Source organism: Oncorhynchus kisutch, linkage group LG1 (assembly GCF_002021735.2).
Source record: "Oncorhynchus kisutch isolate 150728-3 linkage group LG1, Okis_V2, whole genome shotgun sequence".
NCBI lineage: Eukaryota > Metazoa > Chordata > Actinopteri > Salmoniformes > Salmonidae > Oncorhynchus > Oncorhynchus kisutch.
In genome coordinates this window covers 15,847,507-15,860,452 of record NC_034174.2, presented here as the reverse complement: position 1 = coordinate 15,860,452, position 12,946 = coordinate 15,847,507, and the positions used below count along the sequence as shown (strand labels likewise).

The window sequence follows — 12,946 nt, the reverse complement described above, 5'->3', positions numbered from 1 at the left end:
TGTCTGTCTGTTGTCTGTATGTCGTCTGTCTGTTGTTGTCTGTCTGTCTGTCTGTCGTATGTCTGTCTGTCTGTCTGTTGGTCTGTCTGTCTGTCTGTCTGTTGTCTGTCTGTCTGTCGTCTGTCTGTCTGTCTGTCTGTCTGTCTGTCTGTCTGTCTGTCTGTCTGTCTGTCTGTCTGTCTGTCTGTCTGTCTGTCTGTCTGTCTGTCTGTCTGTCTGTCTGTCTGTCTGTCTGTCTGTCTGTCTGTCTGTCTGTCTGTCTGTCTGTCTGTCTGTCGTCTGTCTGTCTGTCTGTCTGTCTGTTGTTGTGTCTGTCTGTATGTCTGTCTGTCTGTCTGTCGTCTGTATGTCTGTCTGTCTGTCTGTCTGTCTGTTTGTCTGTCTGTTGTCTGTCTGTATGTTGTCTGTTGTCTGTCTGTCTGTCTGTCTGTCTGTCTGTCTGTTGTCTGTCTGTCTGTCTGTCTGTCGTCTGCGTCTGTCTGTCTGTCTGTCGTCTGTCTGTATGTCTGTATGTCTGTCTGTCTTCTGTTGTCTGTCTGTTGATGTCTGTTGTATGGGCTGGGGTTGTCTCTGTCTGTCTGTCTGTCTGTATGTCTGTCTGTCTGTCTGTCTGTCTGTCTGTCTGTCGTATGTCTGTCTGTCTGTCTGTCTGTCTGTCTGTCTGTGTCTGTCTGTCTGTATGTCTGTCTGTATGTCTGTATGTCTGTCTGTCTGTCTGTCTGTCTGTCTGTCTGTCTGTCTGTCTGTCTGTCTGTCTGTCTGTTGTATGTCTGTCTGTCTGTCTGTCTGTCTGTCATGTTGTCGGTCTGTCTGTCTGTCGTCTGTCGTCTGTCTGTCTGTCTGTTGTCTGTCTGTCTGTCTGTCTGTCTGTCTGTATGTGTCTGTCTGTCTGTCTGTCTGTCTGTCTGTCTGTCTGTCTGTCTGTCTGTAGTCTGTCTGTCTGTCTGTATGTCGGTCTGTCTGTCTGTCTGTCTGTTGTCTGTCTGTCTGTCTGTCTGTCTGTCTGTCGGTCTGTCTGTCTGTCTGTCTGTCTGTCTGTTGTCTGTCTGTCTGTCTGTCTGTCTGCTGTCTGTCGTCGTCTGTCTGTCTGTTGTCTGTCTGTCTGTCTGTTGTCTGTCTGTCTGTCTGTCTGTATGTCTGTCTGTCTGTCTGTATGTCTGTCTGTCTGTCTGTCTGCTGTCTGTCTGTCTGTCTGTCTGTTGTCGTCTGTCTGTCTGTCTGTCTGTCTGTCTGTCTGTCTGTCTGTCTGTCTGTCTGTCTGTCTGTCTGTCTGTCTGTCTGTCTGTCTCATCCCCTTGTTAGAGCCTAGTCTTCATAATCTCTCTCTCTCCCTCTCTCTCCTTCCCCTTGTTAGAGCCTAGTCTTCATCTCTCTCTCTCTCTCCTTCCCCTTGTTAGAGCCTAGTCTTCATATCTCTCTCTCTCTCCTCCCCTTCCCTTGTTAGAGCCTAGTCTTCATCTCTCTCTCTTTCTCTCTCCTTCCCCTTGTTAGAGCCTAGTCTTCATCTCTCTCTCTCTCTCCTTCCCCTTGTTAGAGCCTAGTCTTCATCTCTCTCTCTTTCTCTCTCCTTCCCCCTTCCCCTTGTTAGAGCCTAGTCTTCATCTCTCTCTCTTTCTCTCTCCTTCCCCTTGTTAGAGCCTAGTCTTCATCTCTCTCTCTCTCTCTCTCTCTCTCTCTCTCTCTCTCTCTCTCTCTCTCTCTCTCTCTCTCTCTCTCTCTCCTTCCCCTTGTTAGAGCCTAGTCTTCATTTCTCTCTCTCTCTCTCTCTCTCTCTCCTTCCCCTTGTTAGAGCCTAGCCTTCATAATCTCTCTCTCTCTTTCTGTCTGTCTCTCTCTCTCTCTCTGTCTCTCTCTCTCCACGTTAGAGCCCAGTATTCATGACCTCTCTCTCTCCCTGTGTGCAGGAAAGGAAACCATTTCTGTGGAGGCTCCCTGGTTAGCTCCAAATGGGTGATCAGCACTAAGCAGTGTTTCTCCTCTTGGTATGCTTTATGATTTCTAATGCATTTACATGTTATTGTTGTTTTTTTAAAACACAGTCAAATAAAGTCAAAAGTGTCAAATCCAATACATTTTAAAAGAACCAGATCTAGACTCTAAAACAACAAGCCTAAAATAACCTCAAATGGTATAAATATCTTGAATGTGATGAGGATCGTTGGTCAGTGTATGTTCCTCTATGTGCAGCTATGTTGACCTTCCGGGGTACTCGGCCATGATGGGGACATTGTTTCGTAACCCCACAGTAGGAGAGCCAGACCGACAGACTATCCCTCTCACCAAGATCGTCTGTGGACCCTCTGAGTCCCAGCTGGTCATGCTACAACTGGAATAGTGCGTACACACACAAACAAATGCATGCAGCGACGCACATACACACACACACACTAACCACATACGGTACACACGTACAGTATATCGTACACGTACAGTACCCAAGCAATATTATCATACCACTTTTCCAACTAGACCATCCAATATGATTTAACAGAAAATCCATTTAAATCCACATTCAGCTCAGTCTGATGCTCTCTCTCCTCCTCCTCTTTCTTAGCCATGCCCAGTTTAACGAGCGTGTGTCTCAGATATGCCTGCCCCCTGAACGCTACATAGTTCCAGAAGGAACCCTCTGTGAGATCGCAGGCTGGGGCGAAACTCAAGGTAAAGTAGAGCTATGCTCATAATTGTAACGCTTCAATATTATTTACTCACATTCCTCAATATGAATCTTTAAAGGCACCCACCAGAGGGCAGTGCCGCTCCTATTTCGGTATAATTCCTGCTTGTTTAGGTTCCACCTCCGAAGAATGACACAGGTTACTAAAACATACAGGGAAAGAATGTTGTGGGAAAGAATGTTGTGGGGATTTCCATATGGCATCAGTGTAGCTATCAGGCATGTTAACCTTAGCTAGACAACTTGCTAACCTTATCTACCAAGCTAAAGTTATCTGTTGTTGTTTTTTTAATTTTTTTATTACACCGTATTCAAAAGATGAGCTAGTTGGCTAGGCTGGTTCTGGCGCAGGATTTGTCATAAGCATTTAGAGAAAACTACTTGGAAACTAGTGTCTTTGATTTTGCTATCTAATGTTATCTCCAAAGTTTTGGCATCTTCCCTAAGACACATGCATTTTTGTACATTGTAATGGACACGGTGCAACCTTTTGTAGGTAGGCTTCTGGCAGGCTTTGGCTGCAGTACAGAAATGCCAAGTAAGTCCTTGATCATGGTTCTCACAAAGGAAGTGAAATGATAGACTTGAATGACTTTGCTCCTGATTCACGTCTAAAATAACATGTAACAACACCCTGAGCACATTGGACACAAAACACCAAAACAAATGTAACAACAGCACAACAAAATAAATTAACAAGTTCCTTGAATTGTCTTTTGTGGGGGCCTGTTCATTATATGATAGAAAATTATATATACAGTACCAGTCAAAGGTTTGGACACACCTACTCATTCAAGGGTTTAAAAAAAAAAAATACTATTTTATACATTGTAGAATAATTGTGAAGACTTCAAAACTATGATATAACACATATGGAATTATCTAGTAACCAAAAAGGTGTTGAACAAATCAGAATCTATTTTAGATTTTAGATTCTTCAAAGTAGCCACTCTTTGCCTAGATGACAGCTTTGCTCACTCTTAGCATTCTCTCAACCAGCTTCACCTGGAATGCTTTTCCAACAGTATTGAAGGATTTCCCACATATTCTGAGCACTTGTTGGTTGCTTTTCCTTCACTCTGTGGTCCAACTCATCCCAAACCATCTCCATTGGGTTGAGGTCAGTGATTGTGGAGGCCATGTCATCTGATGCAGCACTCCATCACTCTCCTTCTTGGTCAAATAGCCCTTACACTCGATGGAGGTGTGTTGGGTCATTGTCCTGTTCTAAAAACAGATGATAGTCCCAAAAATATCACAGACAGTATCACCAGCAAAGCACCCCCACACCATCACACCTCCTCCTCCATGCTTCACGGTGTGAATCACACATGCAGAGATCATCTGTTCACCTACTCTGCGTCTAACAAAGACACAGCGGACCAAAGGATAGTTTTCCACCGGTCTAATGTCCATTGCTCATGTTTCTTGGACCAAGCAAGTCTCTTCTTATTATTGGTGTCCTTTAGTAGTGGTTTGTTTGCAGCAATTCGACCATGAAGGCTTGATTCACGCAGTCTCTGAACAGTTGATGTTGATATGTGTCTGTTTCTTGAACTTATCCTCTGAAGCAAAGGTAACTCTGGGTCTTCTTTTCCTGTGTTAGTCCTCATGAGAGCCAGTTTTCTCATAGCGCTTTATGGTTTTTGCACCTGCAGTTGAAGAAACTTTCAAATGTCTTGAAATTTTCCAGATTGACTGACCTTCATGTCTTAAAGTCATGATGGACAGTCATTTCTTTGCTTATTTGAGCTGTTCTTGCCATAATATGGACTTGGTCTTTTACCGAATAGGGCTATCTTCTGTATACCACCCCTACCTAGTCACAATTTAACTGATTAGCTCAAACACATTAAGAAGGAAAGAAATTCCACAAATTAACTTTTATCAAGGCACACCTGCTAATTGAAATGCATTCATGAAGCTGGTTGAGAAAATGCCAAGAGTATACAAAGCTATCAAGGCTACTTTGGGTGGCTACTTTGAAGCTTCTAAAATCTAAAATATATTTAGATTTGTTCAACACTTTGTTGGTTACTACATGATTACATATCTGTTATTTCATATATAAATATACAGACTAGCAAAAAAATATGTGAAAATTGACAAATTATCCAATAGATTATGTAAGTAGTCTGGTAAAAAAAAGTGGAGGCGAAAAGAAGTTTGGGTCATTCACGAATAGGAAGAACTTTGCAGGTGTTTCTGATTAATTGCTGGTTGGTGGTAACATTTAAATAAAATCTAGCCCTGAAAAGAAACTTCATAGGGGAAACACTGACTGTCATGCCTACCTCCGGTCTGCCAGGGCCGGTGGTTAATAATCTTCATTACGCACACCTGCTCTCCAACATTACCCACACCGGCTCTCCAACATTACCCACACCTGCTCTCCATCATTACCCACACCTGCTCTCCAACATTACCCACACCTGCTCTCCATCATTACCCACACCTGCTCTCCAACATTACCCACACCTGCTCTCCATCATTACCCACACCTGCTCTCCAACATTACCCACACCTGCTCTCCATCATTACCCACACCTGCTCTCTATCATTACCCACACCTGCTCTCCAACATTACCCACACCTGCTCTCCAACATTACCCACACCTGCTCTCCAACATTACCCACACCTGCTCTCCAACATTACCCACACCTGCTCTCCAACATTACCCACACCTGCTCTCCAACATTACCCACACCTGCTCTCCATCATTACCCACACCTGCTCTCCATCATTACCCACACCTGCTCTCCATCATTACCCACACCTGCTCTCCATCATTACCCACACCTGCTCTCCAACATTACCCACACCTGCTCTCCATCATTACCCACACCTGCTCTCCATCATTACCCACACCTGCTCTCCATCATTACCCACATCTTTTCTCCATCATTACCCACATCTTTTCCCCATCATTACCCACACCTGCTCTCCAACATTACCCACACCTGCTCTCCATCATTACCCACACCTGCTCTCCATCATTACCCACATCTTTTCCCCATCATTACCCACACCTGCTCTCCAACATTACCCACACCTGCTCTCCATCATTACCCACACCTGCTCTCCATCATTACCCACATCTTTTCCCCATCATTACCCACACCTGCTCTCCATCATTACCCACACCTGCTCTCCATCATTACCCACACCTGCTCTCCATCATTACCCACACTACCCATCATCTGTGGATCTATTGGGGCATTATGCAAATTGAGTGGGTCCAGGGTGTCTAGGATGATGGCGTTGATGTGAGCCATGTGAGCCAGCTTTTCAAAGTATTTCATGGCAACAGATGTGTCCCATGGGGCAATAGTCATTTAGGAAGGTTACCTTGGTGTTCTTGGGCACAGGAACTATGGTGGTCTGCTTGAAACATGTAAGTATTATAGACTGGGTCAGGGAGAGGTTGAAAATGTCAATGAAGACACTTGCCAGCTGGTCAGTATATGCTCTGAGTATGCGTCCTGGTAATCCGTCTGGCCCCGCGCCCTTGTGAACATTAACCTGTTTAAAGGTCTTACTCACATTGGCTATGGTGATGCTCTCATGCATGGTTCAGTGTTGCTTCCCTTGAAGCGAGCATATGACCAGGGCCCTGAGTTGACCCAGGTCAGATTACATGGTCAGGAAAAACATAGGAACCAAATTTATGAAATGTTTTCTGCCCTTGAAGTTATGAAGTATCTGCTTTTCTAATGTAGCATGTAAATGAGAAAGTGTTTCAGATCCTGGACCAACAGATAGTGTTGTTATTTCCAGTACCACTCAGCATATGCCCTCCTCTTCCTCGTTGTCTCGTTCTCTCTATCTCATCCTCCTTTCCTCTTCTTTCCCTTTCTCTCTCACTTTCTTAGGCACTTCTACAGATGACTCTGTGCTCAATGTGGCTCAAATACCAGTTCTAAGCAACAAGGATTGTAACAACTACTTTCGGGGTCGTGTTCGGGAGAACGAGATGTGCACCAACTCCTTCCAGGGTGGGGTGGGTGCCTGTGAGGTAGGTTCGGTGTGTTTGTGAGTTGTAGGATCTGTCTATGAGCAATAGTTTGTATGAGAGAGACTGAGATTGATGGTGAGCAAAAATGATAACTTTATTTTAGGATATTAATTATCTTATGTGACATACAGCCAAACACAAACATGTACAGATGTATGATCTTAATTTGAGCCAGTTTGCTACTGAAGGAAAATAATCCTGCAGCAATGTGAATAATTATGTGGATTATATTTAATGGGAATGTTTGTAGGGGTTGATAAATTTTTTGTAAGGAAAAATCAAGTCTGAAATTACAAACTTCAGAAGCCTTTTTAAACCTCAAATACACTACACGTTTTAAATGTCCCACATTGCAGGAAAGTTCTGCTGTGTGACAATGATCTAACAGTGATGTGTTCTTTCAATGTGACCCCCAGAGAGACTATGGGGGCCCTCTCGCCTGTCAGAACAGTGACTGCTGGGTGCTTGAGGGAGTGATCATCCCCATGAGGCGCTGTGGACACCCAGGCCAGCCTAACATCTTCATCCGTGTCTCTGTCTATGTGGACTGGATTAAGAAGGTCATGGAGATGGCTTAGTCACGAATACATTATGTCACCAAGCAGTGACTGGCTCTATGTTCTACTGGACTGCAATATATTTATCCACTCTCACCCCCCACCCATAGCTCACAATCCATGACCACCCAATTGTAATCCGTGACCATCTACATATACTCAGTGTATATTAACTAATTGTATCAAATATTAGGAACAATATTGATTTTCCCTCAGAACAGTCTCAATCCTTCGGGGCATGGACTCTACAAGGTGTTGAAAGCATTCGACAGTGATGCTTGTTGAATGCTGGCCCATGTTGACTCCAGTACTTCCCACAGTTATGTCAAGTTGGCTGAATGTCCTTTGGGTGGTGGACCGTTCTTGATACACACAGGAAACTGTTGACTGTGAAAAACACAAACCGATGCACATGGTACCTACTACCATACCCTGTTCAAAGGCACATAAATATGTTGTCTTTCCCATTCCCCCACTGAATGGTACATAAACACAATCCATGTTTCAATTGTCTCAAGGCTTAAAAATCCTTCTTTAGCCTGTGTCCTCCCCTTCGTCTACACTGGTTGAAGTGTATTTAACAAGTGACATCAATAAGGGATCATAGCTTTCACTTGGATTCACCTGGTTAGTCTGTCATGGATTGAGCAGGTGTTCTTCATTGTTTGTACGCTCAGTGTATAATGTGTGTTATTCTACAATCTTATGACAAAAATATAAGATAAAATAACAATGTTTTCCCTTGTCTTCTGTCTACGTGTCAAAAACAATATTAGGCATTTTGATCTGAACAAGATAACCATCATCTTGTGGTGATTACATTACATATTGAACCTTGGCACTGACCTCAGGATGTGCTTGTGAAGGACATGCCTCCTTAACCTCATGCTTCTCAACAGCGTTCCCACACCCTTCACTAAAACTGCTGACTTACACCCCCCACCCACCCCCCCCTCCAGTATCCGATGGAGCTCCAAAATACCTTCTTGGCCCTCCAGCCTCTAAAGAAATCCCTCATCTGCCTGTTTTTTTTATGCCTGCCCCCACCTCTAAAGACATGCCTTTGTGCCTCATGCAGAACAGTATGTGTTGCACATTCTTTCTGGTTCTATAGGAGATTTATAACTCGGTCCTGATGAGCCCACGGAATTCAGATTAAGTACACCTCAAGATCAGAGTCCAGTGGAATCTCACACACCAGCCTGCAGAGGGGCAGTGAACTAACTCTCTCCCTGTCTCTCCCTCTCTCTAACACTCACTCAAACACACACACACTTTAGCACATTCTTATTATTATACACAAACAAACATAGATACTCGCATACCCACATACACTGTTCACAAATACACACATACTCATTTACACATAGAACCAAGATAATTAAACAGACTATTTGTGCACTCTGATTCAACAAATAAGTTTAGCAAATGAGTGCTGATTTTACTGGCTTCGGTCTGTTTCAGTGGCAGTTTGGCAGTTCATGCTGCTCACTTTTGTGAAATTATGTTTAATGACTAATCAAATACTTATATGACTTATAGTAACTCAAAAAATCTCCAGTCATGCCCTCTTCTGACTACATTTTAGATGAAAGCATTTTATTCCATGCTGCAGAGAACTTGTCATTTCAATTGATCTTATCAATATGAATATATCACCTTGTTTTGAGCAAGCTGACTCATTTGGCTTACATGTCTTTTTTGGTCATATGGGGTTTTCTTTTCTGTAAATTCGTTTTCTCTTCATAACTGTTTGAGTAATTCATTGTTATTCTCAATAACTCATAACTTTTATACGTGTAGCCTATAAAGCATTTTCATTATGCGTATGAGTGTTTTCAATTTAACTGTTTTTTATTTTTTATTCTACACTGTAAAAAACAAGATATTGATTCACCGTAGAATTGTATGGCAACCAGCTGCAATAGGATTGTGAGTTTATATTTGGGCATATACTGTAGCTGAACCAAAATACATTCTTCCGTTGAATTGTATGTTCAACATTAGATTTTAGGAGTTGAGTGAACATACAATTCAACTTGAGAATTTATTCGACCTGTTTGCATATTTCCCAGTGTGCCTATCGAGCGATACCCATGACTGTATTTGTTTGCGACAGACACATATATGTTGTAGTCAATGGTTTTCAGTCTTGTAGCTTTCACCAATTGTGTGTCTAAGTGAATATGTAGTTTTTTAAATTAAACTCTTTATGACAGTGCATTACATAATAGATACATAAGGCCTTTCTTTGAGGGCTTAGTTACACCCTAACGCAGCAGTTTGAAACTCCTGGTTTACAGGCCACATCACGCCTGCAAGTCACATTATGCTGGCTTGCAAAGTGATGTGTAGTTCCTATTGGAGAACAGCTAGAGTGAGGATATCCAACAATTGGAACTTTTAATCGTCTGCATCCTGCATTCAGAAAGACTTCTGGAGTAGGGAAGATTGATTATTAAGACTACAGAAATCATATAAACTGGAATAGCCATCTCAGAACTGGGTGCAATAAGTCCAACTACTAACACACTGGATTAGTTTAGAAAAATGTATATTGTTTGTGTAGCATAAGATGAATCAACCAATCAATCAATGTGCATGCAAAAACACAGGTATTGAAACAAACAATTCTGAAAATCAACCTGCAATAGAGCATGCTGGGCAATATAATAATGATGGCTGTGGTTTTGAGCAAAAATTTACTTAATTTTTTAATCGGGAGGTGCTTAATTTTTTCATCAGGAGGTGCTGGAACAAAAAGTGAGCGCGTGAGGGGGGTGACTTGTGGAGTTCTGAGGTACCGGAACACATGAGGAAAAAAGTTACCTTTATAATAAAGCATTGCATGCATTTCATTGCATTTGCGTAGTGGCATAGAGCAGTAGAGTGAAGGCACTTACAGAAGTTGCACACATGGGGTACATTTTTAGTAGCCTCGGGTCTGGAAAAATAACGTGTAATGTCATACAATTCTACATAATTTTACATGACTGGAGACTTTGTCAGAATATTTTTTAATACCGCACAAATTATCGAAATGGCAGGCTACTTTGACACTGACAAACTAAGAATCTGAGATCAATAAAAATGACCTTGTCTTGAGTCCATCAATAGCCTCTAGTGTGTGGAGACAAATATTGTAGGCTACAATATGAGAAGGAAATTATCATCCTAAAAGTGCTTTCCAGTTTCACTGACTCACCCAATGATGAGCAGCTCACTTGCTAGTGATGGCCGGTGAGCTCGTGCCGAAAGCCTATCTCTCATTTGTAAAACAATATTTGGAAGTTGATCAAATATTTTTGTAGCCTACAGCATAGTCTTCTATTTCCAAACCTGTGTTTTCCCTCGATTGTATTTGAAATGTTGTGAAAGACCTGTTTTGCCTGCCTGCTGTTTCTTCAATGACAGATGTTCATTCCGGACTGTAGGCTATTCCTTGTTATTGGGCTACAATCCACAGCTAGGCAAGCTATTGATCCTCTGTGGCAAAATTATTGGCCTTCCCGGGCTGAAAATCAAATTTTTCACATTGTTTTTTTGTGGGGACAGGAGAATTAGGAGGTAAATCGAATTAACTTTGATCACTTTTATTCTAGTTTTTACAATGCAAAAAGTTAACATTATTTTTCATGCCAGGAGAGGTACCGGATCTGGCCAAATAGGTTCCGTGACAAAACAGTCCAAAACAGGGAGGTGCCGGATCCTGTTCCGGCAAGATCCGGCTCAAATTAAGCACTGAATTTAGGTCACTTCAGCAGTTTGTTGAGTAAACAAACTTTAACATATTAGCTCGAATTCTTGTTTTGAAGTCCATTCCACACACAGAATAACGCAGATTAAGCAATTGTTTACGTAGTGTAGGACCTATTTTCATGGTACTGTAACTGTATGAGCTGCAGTATCTACAGCTACACTTTTTGAAAACAGAGTTCCAAAGGGGTTCTTTGGCTGTCCCCAAAGGATAACCCTTTGAAGAACCCTTTTGGGCTCCAGGTAGAACCCTTTTGGGTTCTATGTAGAACCCTCTGAGTGTAGTGTAGCCTACAGATGTAAGATCTTAATTTGAGCCAGGTTGATACAGCAGGAAAATAATCCTGCAGCAACAGGAAATGTGAATAATTATGTGGATTATAATTATTGGGCATTTTTGTAGGGGTTGATACATTTTTCATAAGGGAAAATCAAGTCTGAAATGTCAAAGTGGAAATTACAAACTTCAGAAGACTTGTTAATGTAATGTAATGCATTGCAGGAAAGTTCAAGTTGAAAATATCCTGAATTGCAGGAAAGTTCTCCTGCAACAGTGTGATCAAATTAAGATCCTACATCTGTATGATGCCCATCACTCACAAGTGGGTGGTCCAATGAGCAAGGGGCGTGTTCGACTGTTTTACCCCTCCTCTATGGTAGAGAAAGTATGCAATGTTCCTATATGATCCAGCTCCAACCCCCATCATACTTCAACTGGGGTATTCGTGACTACGAGGATACGACAGACAAACGTAAGATCACACACAGACTGAGTGAGCTAGAGGAAAGGAGGGAGGGGGAGAGAGAAAGAAAGAAAGAAAGATACATATTGTTAGTTCATTCCAAGATAAACTTTATTCAAGGAACTGTCTGTAAGATTAAGAAATCGCAAGAATAAAATATATACTGAATAGTAAACTTTCCTACAATTCCATCGGTGTTTTTATTAGGTAGTCTAGTTTAACAATAAAACCAGCTGGTGGGAGCAAGGTAGGTGAAGCATTTTACCCTTCCTATAGGCCTGCCTACAGGCTATCGTTTATGTTTTTACAATAACATTGTTGATATTTTTCTCTTCAATTTGATTAATATGTTACTACTCAATCGTGTATTCAGATCATTCAGATTAAGTACAACGGTTATCCGCAGACAAACTGCTGTCCTTCGATTCGATATGATTTGCTCTCTCCCTGCATCTTCTGCTGTAAACACATGGCTTTCGCGCCGGCTGTAAATTAAAATAAACTCATACAGGTTATGTAATAATTATGTAAAATTAATTGAATGTCCCGATTAAACATGTATTGACGATGCAGTGTAGGTCTACTATATAGACTATGCTATAAAGATACAAATGCACAAATAGTTAACTTTTCTCTTGTGTGATCTACTGTATCGTTCTTATAGCCCAATGTTAGTCCTGCTCCATTGGACACCATACCACTGCTCTAACCTATATTTTATGTTGGTAAGTGGCGCCTTTTAAGTCAAGTAGACCTAAAGTTTAAAAGTATAACATAAGAGACGTGACAGTTTGAATGTAGGCTGCCTGACACACATTTTGGTAGTTTTAAAAGAATGCACAGAATGTGTTTTTATGGTTGCAGTTGCCGCCCATATGGAAAAAGTACATTCAGTCCTCCTAGTTCACTGCCAGCAACATAGTTAAACGAATCGTCTCCTGCTATGCAAAAGTATCTGTTCATAGACTTCACCTGTGTTTAAAAACATTGTAGCCTACTCCTGCAGACAGACAAATTCAACTCCCAACTTCCTACTTAAATGCATTTGTTGGTAAAGAAAAGCTACAGTGTATATCAATGCAACAAGATGTATCTCCTTTTTGATTGGTCTGTGCATGAGCTTGATCTTGGAATTCTGTTTATGTTCTACACGTTACTATAATCAATCAAAATTAACAACACAATTAATTAATTAAT

The 12,946-nt window shown here is 41.7% G+C and overlaps 1 protein-coding gene across 1 annotated transcript in view; it reads left to right on the top strand.

The window, feature by feature from the left end:
- Nucleotides 1–12,946, top strand: part of LOC109898650 (hepatocyte growth factor-like protein) — a gene marked incomplete in the record, with an annotated part of 45,212 nt that overhangs the window by 23,895 nt on the left and 8,371 nt on the right. The window contains 6 exon segments of the mRNA XM_031838104.1: nt 1,905–1,982; nt 2,188–2,334; nt 2,555–2,661; nt 6,551–6,693; nt 7,110–11,996; nt 12,414–12,474. Coding sequence (XP_031693964.1) covers nt 1,905–1,982; nt 2,188–2,334; nt 2,555–2,661; nt 6,551–6,693; nt 7,110–7,271 — 637 coding nt within the window.